The sequence below is a fragment of the Rhinoraja longicauda genome, chromosome 21 (assembly GCF_053455715.1).
Source record: "Rhinoraja longicauda isolate Sanriku21f chromosome 21, sRhiLon1.1, whole genome shotgun sequence".
Lineage (NCBI taxonomy): Eukaryota > Metazoa > Chordata > Chondrichthyes > Rajiformes > Arhynchobatidae > Rhinoraja > Rhinoraja longicauda.
Genome location: NC_135973.1, coordinates 33,218,588 through 33,234,299, shown reverse-complemented (window position 1 = coordinate 33,234,299; position 15,712 = coordinate 33,218,588). Strand labels below are relative to the sequence as shown.

At 40.4% G+C, this 15,712-nt stretch overlaps 1 protein-coding gene across 6 annotated transcripts in view; it reads left to right on the top strand.

The window, feature by feature from the left end:
- mrtfba (myocardin related transcription factor Ba) overlaps nt 1-15,712 on the top strand; it is a 163,753-nt gene that overhangs the window by 106,442 nt on the left and 41,599 nt on the right. For all 6 annotated transcript variants that reach the window (XM_078418294.1, XM_078418295.1, XM_078418297.1 and 3 more), the window contains one exon: nt 14,868-14,923. In XM_078418294.1, coding sequence (XP_078274420.1) covers nt 14,868-14,923 — 56 coding nt within the window. The remainder of the gene's footprint in view (nt 1-14,867; nt 14,924-15,712) is intronic.

The following is a 15,712-nucleotide window of genomic DNA, read 5'->3' as shown; positions in this document are numbered from 1 at the left end:
TCTCAAAAGTGTTATTACTAATCGCACTGCGGACAATGGTGGGATATCCTGTTTTTGTAACTGATAATTGTTCCAAACTAGTAAAGGTCTGTATTGTATAAAACAAAAAGAGTGTTTCATAAATTTCTCATTGTTTACATAGCCGGCAAACCTGTAGATACGCAGCCGTTTAAGTGATATCTTAATTTATATTTTGTTGTGTTCAAAGCTGAAAACTCACGGTGTGTTATTGTGGTGCATTTTTGTTTTTTACGTTCAGTAATGTAATTAAGAATTCCATTAAACATGAAATATTTGTATAAGATACGTTCCAATTAGGTTATTCTGTTGTTGAATGGTAGTATTGTTACGTTTGAGAAGAGAACATTTACAGCATCCTGTGATACAATACATGATAAAGGAAATTAATGCACGTTCATTATGAATACAATATCGTGCAAGAAGAGTTCTAAGTAGAAAGGAAGGCACTGGTACAAAGGCACAATATTCTAAAAGATTGGATTCCATAAACAAAGATTGATACAATATTTATAATTTTTGTATTGTTGCAATGAAAAGTTTCAGTCCTCTTTTCACACTTAATTTCTCTCCACCTGCATTAATTGTCTACTGTAGCAACTAATTTGAAGAAAACTGGAGAAGCTGGGAACTGCAGATGCTGGTATCTTGAGTAAAACACAAAGTGCTGGAGTAACTCAGCAGGACAGGCAGCATCTGTGGAGTTTAACATATATTAAAAATGTGTTGGGGAACTAAGAGGAGGGAAACTTCCAATTGTCCGAAAAATTAGTGTCTGGCACCAAAGTCTCAAGGATGCCAGATTATAGGAGTTTTACATCTATATATTAAAACACTTGTTTGTTTGTTTGTTTGTTCCTGAACTACAGCCAAAACGGTACACGATAGCACGACAATTTTAGGCCCACCTTATTCACCGTCGTCTCTTTGGTGCTAATGGAAGAGGTTTCATTGAAATCAGTGTTATATTTTTTAAGTTATTCACATTTTAAAGTTTAAATCTACCTCCTAGGGAGGGAGGGTGGAGGGGGGGTTGAGGGGGATGGAGTGGGGGGGAGGGGAGGAAGGGAGGGAGGGGAGTGGGAGGGGGTTGAAGGGAAGGAGGGGAGGGGGTTAAAGGGAGGAGGGGAGAGGGAGGGGGGGAGGAGAGGGTGCTGCACCAATACAAGAGACGTTTGGGCCTAACGGGTCTACTTGGTCTAATTAATTCTTAAAATGGAAATTGCTGTTCTAATTGTGGGAACTAAATAGAATGAGGCCAAAACTTTAAAATTCAGACTGAAGGGTCCCAACCCGCACTATTCATTTCCTCCACAGAAGCTGCCTGAACTGCTGAGTAATCCCAGCACTTTGTCGATAGACAACTATGACCCTCGCTGAATACATCAGAAGTAGAAATGTTGTAGTTATCATTCATTAAGGAGTTGATTTTCCCCCTTGTCTCCAACTAGATTGTTGATTTTAATTCTTTCTCGTCATATTGGTGGATAGGAAAGGATCATGTTGGGGAATCCTGAAAATGAAACTCCCAAACCCACTGGAGACGGGGCTGCAGCAAAGGGCAAGCTGCTGCCCAGTTAATGTAAACACCAGAGAGTTATTGTCAAGGTGTGAGAGTACAAACGCAGCTTGTGGTTTCCTTCTGTTTGAACTGCTTGGCAGGCAGGAACGCCCGTGGACTCTGCTAATTACTTGAGTCAGTGGAATTTACAATTTCCCTCTAACTGTTATGAAGGAATTCACAATATTTTCATGCTCCCTTGATTCTTAAAACAAATGATTTAATGAGCTATTTCCAATTTCTAAAACAAGCAGATTGCACACTTCTTCGTGTCTCCTCTTCTACAATTTTTGTCAGGGCAATCAACAATCTCCCTGATCCTTTAACAGGAAGTCATTTAATCTCCACCTAATATTTAAACCCTTCCTGGATCTGACCACAATTGCTTTCACACCTCTCCTCCCACTGATGTTGCCAATCAAAATAGCAGCTCACGAGCTGTGGCATCCTGCAGATAAATTCCATCTTGACTGATTGTGGGAGTTGGGAATGCAGAGAGTGCTTCATAATTTAAAGCATCTACCTCGTGTTAAAAGCCAGTACTTTCACTCCAGGATATAGATACAAAATGCTGGAGTAACTCAGCAGGACAAGCAGCATCTCTGGAGAGAAGGAATGGGTGACTTTTCGGGTCTCGACCCAAAACATCACCCATTTCTTCTATCCAGAGATGCTGTCTGTCCCGCTGAGTTACTCCAGCATTTTGTGTCTATCTTCAGTGTAACCCAGTGTCTGCAGTTCCTTCCTACAATTTCTGGCAGTATTTACTCTATTTATTTTTCAGCTTTAAGAACACTTCCTTTTCTCAAGATTTTTTCAGATACAATGAGGTTTAAGCATTGACTTTATTCAACCCATGCTGCAGTGGCCAGTGATGCTAGGAGCATGGTATTTTAAATGAACCTTTTTATAAAATGAATTAAAATCTTGACCCAAAGTGGCCCTCTAGTCCTCTCTCTCCATGTAGAGCACAGATAAGATTATTACTTTGCAGATTTTCATCCATATCAGTAGTACTATTATTTATGATTTAATATTATTGTTTATGATTTATGAACCTAACATTTGTGAGCAAACACTTGTGAGCATTATGAACATTGGCAAGGCATTCCATCTAGTATGGAACATGCAGGTTTGTATTAGAATATCACAGATTAAAATGAGTAGCCATGCAGTTTTAGCTGGTTAAGGTGGCATTGTATCACTAAATATGCTTGGGTTTCCCAAACATTTGCAAGTGCATTCCAATCCCATGTACATAAATTCTCTGTTTTGTGCACGGTATAATCCTCACTGATTTGCAGACATGAGAGGAATGTTTGCTGAGGAGTGTTCATGTCTGATTTCTAGCTGACCAACGAAATGGCTTGTGCCAAAACTTAAATTAAAAGGTATATTAAGGATGGCCTGGTAACATTGGATAACACAGGAGCAGTGTAAATATTACTGATTCTTATCAATGTCTTTATTTTCACCCAGCCTGAATGGGAACCATCAATTAAATAAAATCATATTCTCTTGAAGGAATAGAGAAAATAGGGAGGGCGAACAAAAAGTACAAAGGTGCATCACTGCTTGTTAAACACTTTGATTGAATTGAAAGATACACCTTGGAGAAAGGCTCTTCGGCCCACCAATTCTATCTATGCCAACCACCAATCACCTGTTCTCACTACTACTGTGTTATTCCACTTTCCCATCCATAGATAGCAAGAGGAATTTACAGAGACCAATTAACTTACAAACTGAAGAAATACACGCGGTCATAGGGGGAATATGCAAACTCCAGACAGACAGCATCCGAGATCAGGATCGAACCCAAGTCTCTGGCGCAGTGAGGCAGCCGCTCCACCAGTGCCAAAGTCCATTTGGTTTTTGTTTTTACCCCATTTGAACTTTTTGTGATTCATCAAAACCCCTGGATTAGACAATAAACAATAGACAATAGGTGCAGGAGTAGGCCATTTGGCCCTTCGAGCCAGCACCGCCATTCACTATGATCATGGCTGATCATCCACAATCAGTACCCCGTTTCTGCCTTCTTCCCATATCTCTTGACTCCGCTATCTTTAAGAGCTCTATCTAGCTCTCTCTTGAAAGCATCCAGAGAATTGGCCTCCACTGCCTTCCGAGGCAGAGAATTCCACAGATTAACAACTCTCTGAGTGAAAAAGTTTTTACTCATCCCCATTCTAAATGGCCTACCCCATATTCTTAAACTGTGGCCCCTGGTTCTGGACTCCCCCTACATCGGGAACATGTTTCCTGCCTCTAGCGTGTCCAATACGTTTCGATAAGATCCCCTCTCATCCGGCTAAATTCCAGTGTATACAAGCCCAGTCGTTCCATTCTTTCAACATACGACAGTCTCTCCATCCCGGGAATTAACGTCGTGAACCTACGCTGCACGCCCTCAATAGCAAGAATGTCCTTCCTCACATTTGGAGACCAAAACTGCACACAATACTCCAGGTATGGTACAACTGCTGTACAGCACCCAGATCTCATCGTACTTCCCCTTTTCCTAACTTGACACCATTCAGATAATAATCTACCTTCCTGTTCTTGCCACCAAAGTGGATAACCTCACATTTATCCACATTAAACTGCATCTGCCATGCATCTGCCCACTCACACAACCTGTTCATGTCACCCTGCATCCTCATAGCATCCTCCTCACAGTTCACACTGCCAGCCAGCTTTGTGTCATCTGCAAATTTGCTAATGTTACTTTTAATCCCTTCATCTAAATCATTAATGTATATTGTAAATAGCTGCTGTCCCAGCACCGAGCCTTGCGGCACCCCACTAGTCACTGCCTGCCATTCTGAAAGGGACCCATTGATCCCTACTCTTTGTTTCCTGTCTGGCAACCAATTTTCTATTCATGTCAGTACCCTACCCCCAATACCATGTGCTCTAATTTTGCCCACTAATCTCCTATGTGGGACCTTATCAAAGGCTTTCTGAAAGTCCGGGTACACTACATCCACTGGCTCTCCCTTGTCGATTTTCCTAGTTACACCCTCAAAAAATTCCACAAGATTAATCAAGCATGATTTCCTCTTCGTAAATCACTAGAGAGATTACTCACTCTACCTAGTGATCTCAGAAAATTTAGCTAAAAGGACAGCTATTAAATTTGTTAATTTGCTTTAAGAAGTGTTTCAGTGTTTTATTTAATGATTCTCTGGTATTGGTTGATATATATGAATATAATAAGATGTTGCACTGAGTGTAATATTTGCCTGCTTCTGTGGTGCTGATGCAACCCCAAATTCCTTCTAGTTATGTTTCCATTTTGATTGATCAGAGTTGATTACTTCTCGTTTTTAACCTCTGTAATTGTAATTAGTTTATTAATCAAGTATGTAAAAACATACAAAGAATTTGATTTGCCATACAGTCATACCAAAAGAACAGCAAGTCATGACATAAAAATCAACGTAAACACCCACCACAGCGCACTGATGGAAGGCAATAACGCATTAACTTCTTCCCTCTTTCAGATCCTTCATTCAGATCCCCTTCAGTACATTACTTAAACCATGCTGCCTTTGTTTCTGCTCTCTTTGGCCTTTCGCTGCTGCCCCATTCCATTTCGATCCCGGTTCATCATTACCACTTTGCTTTTGTTCCAGACCACACGTCTCTATACCACTCCACCAAAGGACATTTGTGACATGAGTCATTGCCACTTTACAAGCTGCTTTGAGATTATCCCCATGTTTATACCATTATTATTTAACTTGCTCTGTTTGCCCATGTTTTACTCACTCATAGTCTAGAATATTAATGAAGCACTGTGTTACTTAAATTAAGTCAGCAAGTATCTATAATGCACACAAACAACCAAAACATTTTAGTCTGAAGAAGGGTCTCGACCCGAAACGTCACTCATTCCTTCTCTCCAGAGATGTTGCCTGTCCCGCTGAGTTACTCCGGCTTTTTGTGTCTATCTTCAGTTTAAACCAGCATCTGCAGTTCCTTCTTACACAAAACATTTTAGTTCCTTATAATGCCAATTTGAGTAGGTGCTGAACATAATTACATGGCCTATACAAGACCTACAAAACGATTTACGTTATTAATATAGATCCAGAAAGTATAGTGTCCAAGGTCGTTACATTTGTTTTTATTTTCAATATAATAATGGTGAAAAGATTTATGTGCATATTTAAATGTTTATATAACCAACTTTCATTCCTAATAATACTAAATAATTGTGCGCTCTCAATAAGATGACCAACAGGTATAGTTTTCTTTCCATATTATGTCATGCAACAAACACCAAAGGAATGCAATTTCAATGTTGCACATGATTCTAAAAGACTGATTGCATAATAGAATTACCTTGATCTTGCAGTATTGTGGTCATTTAAACCGTGCCCAGAATTGTGTGAGTCAGGGCATCTGGTTATAATGCTGAAATTCTAAATTAGGAAATGAACATGCCAAAATCTTGTATTAATCCTGCTTGGATAGCCAGACGGTGAAGAATGAAGAATTTGAGTCAAAACATTAATTGTTCACAAGCCTTTATGCATAGATATACAAATATTGCATAAATAGGGCAGCCACGGTGGCGCAGCGGTAGAGTTGCCGCCTTACAGTGCTTGCAGCTCCGGAGAACCGGGTTCAATCCCGACTACGGATGCTGCCTGTACGGAGCTTGTACGTTCTCCCCGCGACCACGTGGTTTTCTCCGAAATCTTCGGTTCCCTCCCACATTCGAAAGACATACAGGTTTGTAGGTTAATTGGTTTGGTGTATGTGTAAATTGTCCCTCGTGTGTAGGATAGTGGTGAATGTGCGGGGATCGCTGGTCGATGTGGACTCAGTGGGCCGAAGGGCCTGTTTCTGCGCTGTATCTCTAAACTAAACATAAATCAAATCCTTAAAATAAAAACAAAACCTGCTGGAAACACAGCATATCTGTGGAGAGAAAATGGTAAAAGACTGTCAGGTTCTGGTGAATGGTCATTATATCTCAAACATTAATATGGTTTCTCACTCCACAGATGCTGCCTACCCTTCTGAATATTCTGTTAGTTTCTGTTTTGAGTTTGGTTTAGAGTTACAGTGTGGAAACAGACCCTTCGGTCCACCGTGTCTGTGCTGAACAATGATCACCCATGCGCTAATTCGATTCTACACACAAGGGACAATTTAAAGAATCCAAGTTTACCCACAAGCTTGCACGTCTTTGGAATGTGGGAGGAAACCGGAGCACCTGGAGAATTTAGCTGAGTTTGCTGTATCTGTAAACAAAGACTAACGAGACTTTCCTAATTATAAGTTCCAAGGTAGGTTTGTGTACTTTTTCCTCAGCTATGGAATACAGCGTAGCAAAGTGTGGAGTCGTGCATTTTGGTAGTAGGAATAAAAGCGTAGACTATTTTCTAAATAGAAAGAATTCAGAAATCGTAGGTGCAAAGAGACTTGGGAGTTCTGGTGCAGGATTCTCAAAGTTAATTTGCAAGTCGAATCGGTATTAAGGAAGGCAACTGCAATGCTAACATTTATTTTGAGACGGCTAGAATACAAAAACAGGGATGTAATGCTGAGGCTTTATAAAGCACTGGTCAGACTATATTTGGAGTACTGTGAGCAATGTTGGGCCCCACATCTGTGGAAGGACATGTTGGTGGTGGAGAGGGTCCAGAGGAGGTTTACGGGAATGATCCCAGGGATGATTGGGTTAATATATGATGAGCGTTTAAGGGCACTGGGCCTGTGCTCGCTGGAGTTTAGAAGGATGGGGGGGGGGGGGGGGGGGGAGATCTTCATTGAAACTTACCGAATAGTGAAAGGCTTGGATGGAGTGGAGAGGATGTTTCCATTAGTGCCATACCCTCAGAAAAAAAGGACGTACCTTTAGAAAATAAATAATAAGGAATTTCTTTAGTCAGAGGGTGGTGAATCTGTGGAATTCTTTGCCACAGAAGGCTGTGGAGGCAACGTCAATATTCTTTAGGTGGAGATTGACAGATTACTTCTCTTGTTCTCTTAGTAAGGTTATCAGGGGTTATGGGGCGAAAGCAAGAGAATGGGGTTGAGAGGGAAAGATAGATCAGGCATGAATGGCCGAGTAGAATCACTTTGCCGACTGATGGGCTGCTCCTCGAACTTATGAACTTGCTCCCATATAAATTATAAAATGAGATATCTCCAATTGATATAAGCAACCAAATGATGCTTGGCAGCGATACGTTATGATTAAATATAAGAGAGGTGCCGGGAGACTAGAAGATGGCAAACATCTATTCAGGAAGCTGCCTCTATTCAGGAAGGGTTGCAGGGAAAAGCCTGGGAACTACAACCAGTCAGCCTAACAATCTGTGGTCGTAAAGTTACTGGTGAGTATTCTGTGAGATAAGAGATACCATATATGAATTTACATCGACACGGGCTGATGGTCAGCATGATTTTGTATGTGGGAGGGTGTCTTACGAATCTGAGTTAATGAAGGCAGAACTGTAGACGTATATGGATTTCAGCAAAGCATTTGACAAAGTTCTGCATGGTGGGCTGCTCCAGGAGGTTAGATCACATGGGATCCAAGGCGAGAAAGCTGAATGAATTTTTAAAATTGGCTTCATGGAAGGAAGCAGAGGATGGAAGGCAGTTTTTTCTGACTTGAGGTGTGCCTCAGGGCTCGGCCCATTGCTGTTTGTCGTCTATATCAACGATTTGGATAAGAACGTACAAGGCATGATTAGCAAGTTGGCAGATGACACTAAAGTGAGTGCAGACAGGAGGGACAAGTGTGGATGGGGCATGTTGGGCAGAAGGGCCTGTTTCCACACTATGACTATGACCAATTTGGATATAATTAAGCTCTGCCACTACTGGTGTTTATCTCATAAATGTTTCTAAGTATATCATCCAAGAGAAATAGAGTTTCTGTAGCAATTAACCTGCACACTCATGATGAAATGAGTGGTCACAGTTTAAGAATAAGGAGTAGGCCATTTAGGACTGAGATGAGGAAAAACATTTTCATCCAGATTTGTGAATCTGTGGAATTCTCTGACAACAGAAGGCAGTGGAGGCCAATTCACTGGATGTTTTCAAGAGAGAGTTAGATATAGCTCTTAGGGCCAACAGAATCAAGGGATATGGGGAAAAAGTAGGAACGGGGTACTGATTTTGGATGATCAGCCATGATCATATTGAATGGCGGTGCTGGCTCGCAGAGCCGAATGGCCCACTCATGCACATATTTTCTATGTTTCTATGAAATTGCCAAAAGGACCAAAGATATTTGCTTATCTTTCCAGCATGCGAAAGTCTACTCTAACATCTGTATTACTTATTTTATCTTGACGCACAGCACCTGAATATGATTAACATTAAACACTGCAAATGCATATGGATGCAATTAACATAGCATGCAGACGACAGCCATTTGGCACATTGTGCCTGCCGCTCTTTTTAACGAGAAAGGTCCTGACCTGAAACATCATCTATTCATGATCTCCAGAGATACTGCCTGATCCGCTGAGTTACTCCAGCACTTATAGTTTTTTTTTTGTAAACTAGCATCTGTAGTTTCTCACGTCGTCATTTTTAGAGTTATCCATTTATCCTACGTCCCTCCTCTCTCCCTGTAACCTGACAATTTACTTGCTTTCAATGTTTTGGATTTAAATATATTTCAATCTCTGATTTCTGATGAATGTAAATGAAGAGAAATAGCCACTTTTGTTAGAGACATAAGGTGCTGGAATTTGGAGCAAAAATCGAGCACTTATGGGAACTCTGTGGGTCAGGCAGCATCTGTGGAGGCAAGGGGGGATGGTTCCTGGTTCAGATTGCGACCCTCCATCAGTTATGAGACAGAATCCCAACCTGAAGCATTTTGCAGTTGAACTTTCTTTTGGACTCAAGCTGTCCAATTTGCTGTACAATTTAACTGTAGATCTCAAAGAATAAAATAACTGATAAGTAATCTTTATAGCTGCAACATTAAAATTACACTTAAAATAAAATATATTTTAGATCTCAAAGAATAAAATAACTGATAAATAATCTTTATAACTACAACATTAAAATTACACTAAAAATAAATTACACTATAAAATATAATGGAATGTAACATTTCTTTTGAGATAATTTGTCATGTTCATGTCTTATCCTTGTGAAAAACCTAAAATGGCACTGAAATTAAGTGCAGTATTTATCACACCATTGTTTGTTAACATTTCATATTCCACTTGGGTAGCTTACAACCCAACGGTATGGACATTGAATTCTCCAATTTCAGTTAACTAACCTACAAACACCCCCCTCCCCTCCCTCCTCCCCCTGCTCTCTTCCCTGCACCCACTTGGATGCACACCCATTCCTCCCTTTCCCCACCCACCACCCACATCTTCCTGTATTCCTTTGTCTGGCTTCATGTTTCGTGTCTTTTATCCTTATCTCTCATTTTTTTGTCCTTTTATTTCTGGCGTTTGTCCAACCACCTGCCAATCAGATAAACCATCCACCTACCACTTGCCAGCCTTTTGTCCCACCCCCACCTCTCTTCCAGCTTTCTCGCCCTCTCACTCCAATCTGTCTGTAGAAGGATCCAGACCCGAAACACCACCTATCCACCAGCATCTGCAGCTCCTTGTGTCTATATTAAACTGAGGCCTGGTTGTTCTTGGAGATGAATAGTAAAGATTTAATCACCCACGATCAAAGAAATGAGTTGGAATTGCATCCGCTGCCCTCGCCAATATTTATACCACGTATCAACATTACTAAACTACATTAGCCTAGAATGTAGAATATAAAGCACCTGCTTTTAATATCAGCAAATTGCAAATAAAATAGAGTTTGTCAAGCTTTGAAGTTTGCGCCCACTTCTAGGTCTACCATTTTTCTGGCATCATTGACAAGTGATGGTGAACAAGGTTCATGTTGCACATCTCTGCCTCACTGACAGAAACTGGAGCAATAATGTGCAATCTACAATCATTATTTGGAAACAAGGAGCAATCCATCAGCAAGTTAGCAAGGGGCTATGAATGAAAGGGTTCCCACTGGAGCGTAAATATTTTGCTGCCTGCACGTGCCTCCCTGAATTTTCAATGCTCTGCTTACATTAGAAATTCATTGCTGGGTCTTGCTATGCTTACTGCATTAATTCACACCATTAATACATGGTGCAGTATCAGGAGAATTGGTACTTGTTCAAGGGCTTGGGGTTGTAGCGAAGCAGACACAAGATGCCATGTTCTTCATCTCTATAGCTATCGGCTGCTTCCTACAGACATTTCCATGCTTCCTAGTAACAATGATGCAGCAACTGCAGTCCTTTCAGTCAGCTTGGAAATTGTGTGGGTTGCATTCAATGCAAAAAGTGAAGGAAAATCCCCAAATTATTTTTTAAAAGATAATTTCCTCTAGTCTTGCATTTTTAAGATGTTCTCTGGTTAGCATTAATGGAGGGTATGAAAAGAGTATATAAAGTCAAGTCTTTCAGGCAGAGTTTTTCCATCCATTGCATTATAGTTTGGGATGTAAGTGGTGTAAATCAATAGTGGTTGCTCGATCAATAGGAAATGACATACACTGGAGGAGTGATGAACCCAGAGTAAGAACTGTAATTGATGTTTATGTTCTATTTTTCACATTATTATCTAAACCACAATGATTGTCACGGCAATTTAAGATCATAACAATCAGAAGAGCTTCTAACCTACTAAATAATGCATTTCCAGTTTCTACTCAGTAACAAAATCAATGGGGTGTAATAAAAGTGTTTATCCTAACACGCCATCCTCTAGAGAAATAATGTGTAACATGTTTGAATAGCAAACTGAAATATAGATCATGGAAAATTAAAACACAAAAGAGATCTGGTTATGAGCTCAGAAAATTAAAACCTAATTTAGTTTTGGAAAAATGTTCATCAGGATATCCCAGGGAGAAAATTATTTCTTTAATCAAGATAGTTGAACAAGATGATTCATCCAGTGTTATAATTACACCATTGGTGATAATTAATGGAGGAAGGGTTATTTGTCAGGTTGAGTGTTTACTTGAAGGTGTGCTGTTCATTTGTACAAGATAACCAGTTTGTCATAAATTCATCAAGGATCTTTTTTTAAACATCTATTTTTAACCGGCATTCAATTTCCAGTTGTTGTTTGTAGCAGCTGGAACAATAACAATGTAAAAATTGAACAATGACTATTTCCGGAGCTCAACATAACCGGACAGGCAAGGAGTGGGTTTTTTTAAGTGATGTTCATGTTAGTTTAGGTGAGGGTTTGGGTGATATCAACTTAATTCAAGAGGTGATGTTCAAGAGCTGACAACGGCCAAGAACCAGTCCAATCTCTCACATTCCTGACCAATTAAAATATTTAAGAGATGGTATTATACACAATGTCAGGCACTGACAGAATATGGAAAAGATAACCAGACCACAGGATGTAGAGAAAATCTAGAAGACAAGTCACCGGTCCGCCCTGGCTTACGTACGGACACACCGAGCACAAGAACGAGCTTCCAGGAATATTATTAAAATTTAACAAGAACCAGCCGTGGAAAAACCTGTTTACAGGTAACCACCCCACAGTAATCAGACGAAATGTGTAGGAAGGAACTGCAGATGCTGGTTTAAACCAAAGATAGACACAAAAAGCTGAAGTAACTCAGCAGGACAGGCAGGATCTCTGGAGAGAAGGAATGGGTGATGTTTCGGGTCTCGATCCGAAATGTCACCCATTCCTTCCCTCCAGAGATGCTGCCTGTCCCTCTGAGTTACTCCAGCTTTTTGTGTCTATCCACAGTAATCAGACATCCATGTCTCTTAACACAGGCTGCCAGTTTCACTGTGGGAGGCCACTTAAGAGAATTGCTTTGGAAATTGATAAGCAATGGATACCTGTGCAATGATATTCTTTTAAACAATGTAACAGTTACTGATACTTCAAACCCATTGATACCAGCCATTGAGCATGGGCCATCCTGATTCTGCACCATTGATACCAAGCAGAAGACAGTAAATAGATGTTCATGTTAATTGTCCCTCATCAACATCATTCATTACAGTACTGTGGAGGTATGGTTATTATCTTGATTAATTTTGTAAGTTATAAACAAAATTGACTCACAAATATATGTGAAAGCAGAAACTTGATACCAGAGATGGCATGCATCTGTTGCTTTTCACCATCCAGCTGCGTGAAAACTAGAATCAGAACTTGGAAGCAGGAACATTGCCAGTTGAGTAATAATGAGATGTATCTGGGCTGGGCTCTTAACCCATCTGTGGGTTCCCTATGTGACTGTGTGGATTTCCTTCCACATCCCAACTTAGTTTAGTTTAGAGATGCAGCATGGAAACAGGTCCTTCAGCCCACCAAGTCGATGCCGACCAGCGATCCTCATACACTAGCACTATCCTACACACTAGGGACAATAGTGAAAGAAAGTGGAGAACTGAGAGCAAAATAAAAAATTATGGCTTGCAGATGCATCAAATTTTTCCCTTTCTCTTTCCATCCTTCAGCTGAAAGTGGTTGCACAAAATATTGGAAAACGTGTCAGTTATAGAGTAACCAGTTTCTAAGATTCTGGCATTCCTTCAGTGCCTTGCCCACGTCATAATTTCCCATGTGTACCTTTGCACATTTACAGAGGTATTATTATCTTCAAAATGTACTGAACTTTGTCACTTTTCTTACTGATTGAGGACTGGTCTTTTAATCTGGTCTTTGAAGTCCAGAAAGATTGTTGAAAGTAAAGAAAGGCATAAGTATTATTGACTCTTTCATGACCATGGAACATCGCAAAATGTAATCTCTGCTTTAACGTGGGAAACACAACTAACAACTAACACTGCAAAATCCCACAAAGACCAATGTAATCATGACCAGATGATCTGTTCTGGTGACCTCCATGAATAGGATTAAGATGGATAATTTCCACAGGACAAAACAGAACATATTGGACATAATTAGTGGGTCAGGCCCTATGTGTGGGAAGAGAAACAGTCAATAGGTTGCGGAATCTTGCCTGACCCTCAACATTGACCGTTGCTCTTCGCACAGATGTGGCCTGGCCAACTGACTATAATCAGTATTTTCTGTCTTTGTTTTAAATTTTCGGTTTCTGCAGTTTTATTTTACTGAATTTCCACAGGACATTAGAGTCCGAGATATAGCATGGAAACAAATCCTGTGGCCCACTGAGTATGTGCCAATCATCAACCACTCATTTACGCTAATCCTGTCTTAACTCCATTATTATTCACCCTACTTTCTTAACAATTCCCTCCAGATTCTACTTCTCAATTTCATTAGAGATCATTTATGTTGGCCATACTCCCTCACCAACCTGCAAGTGAAGGTGGCATGGTGGTGCTGCGGTAGAGTTGTTGCCTTACAACGCCAGAGAGCGGGGTTCAATCCTAACTACGGGTGCTGTCTGTATGGAGTTTGTACGTTCTCCCCATGACCACGTGGGTTTTCCCCGGGTGCACCAGTTTTCTCCCACACTCCAAAGACGTACAGGTTTGTTGGTTAACTGCCTCAGTAACAATTGTAAATTGTCCCTAGTGTGTAGGATAGTGCTAGTATACGAGGATCGCTGGTCGGCGTGGACTCGATGGGCCGAAGGATTCGTTTCCAGACAATCGCTAGGTTACTGAGGGAATAGCTTTCTATCCTGTTTCAGATGAAAAACCCAATGATATTGTGCAGCCTCTTCTTTACTGTTTGGTGTTTAGTCACCAGTGTGACTGAGTTTTGAAGTAATATTATTTAAGTTGAGCAGCAGATGCTTCTGATTACACTCATATTGGAACAGATAGAACCAATTAAAAAACACAAGGACAGAATTAATTTTTTTTACAGAGATATTGTAAGTTTCTGACCATTTGACAATTGACCATTTGCTATTTCTCACAGCATCACAAAGATCCTAACATTTCCAAGATGAATTTACTTTGCAGATTCAGAATTTAAATTGCATTAAATATGTTACATATTCCATCGGTCCTATTGCAGCTACTTTTTTGCTTCTTATGAGCAAAATGTAGCAAATTACAAACGGAACTTAGTATTATGTAGCATTTCAACATGTGATGTCTTTTATATTTTGGTGACCACAGTCATAGAATTGATGAGTCAGATTAGTAATTCCAAGACCTTGTGATTTTAGCATTCTGCTGAATGGCATTTGTCAGAGGCATGTATGTATACCTTTGGTTGTGAAAGTATTACCACATTTCCTCTGAGCCATTTCCTGTCAGTTTAAATGTTTCCTTTTCACCTGTTTACAGCATTAAAGAGCCCAGCTGCATTCCATGAACAAAGGAGGAGTCTGGAACGAGCAAGGGTAAGTTACATGCTTCCCATTTTCCTGAGAACATAAGAAACAGAAAAACTAGCCTTTCTTCCCCTCATGCTTGATCAGCCTTTGAACATGATTTAGACTGGCCTTTTACCTCACCGTCACTTTCCTGTACTAACCCATTGCCTTTTATTCCCTCAATATACAGAGACCTATCAATGCACATTATCAGCCTGTCGATGTATTAATGAGAATTAATATGCCTTGCCATATGTTTACATCGCATGCAAACATGCCCTTCAGTCCAACTCATTCATGCCAAACAGATTGCCCACCTGAGTTAGTTCCATTTGCCTGCGTTTAAAAAAAGTTAGCCCTCGCGTCCCATTCGTCGCCCCGGAGAAAATATATCTCCCGCTAAAGATCACCCCTCAGTCTCCTACATTCCAAGGAATAAAGTCCCAGTCTGTCCAACCTCTCCCTATAACGCAGGTCCTTGAGTCTTGGCAACATTTCTTTCTGCATTCTTTCCAATTTAATGGCATCTTTCCTATACAGCAGGGTGACAAAACCAAACGCAATGCTCCAAGTGTGGCCTCACCAACAGTTTTTACAACTGCAACATAAGGTCCCAAATCCTATACTCAGTACCCTGACTGATGAAAGCCAACATGCCAAAAGTGTCTTCACTGCCCTGTCCACCTGTGATACCACTTTCATGGAATATGTACTTGTACTCCTAGGTCCCTCTACAATACTTCCTAGGGCCCTACCGTTCATTGTGGAAGTCCTACCTTTCTTTGATTTAAAAAAAAAGAAAAACCTCACACTTGT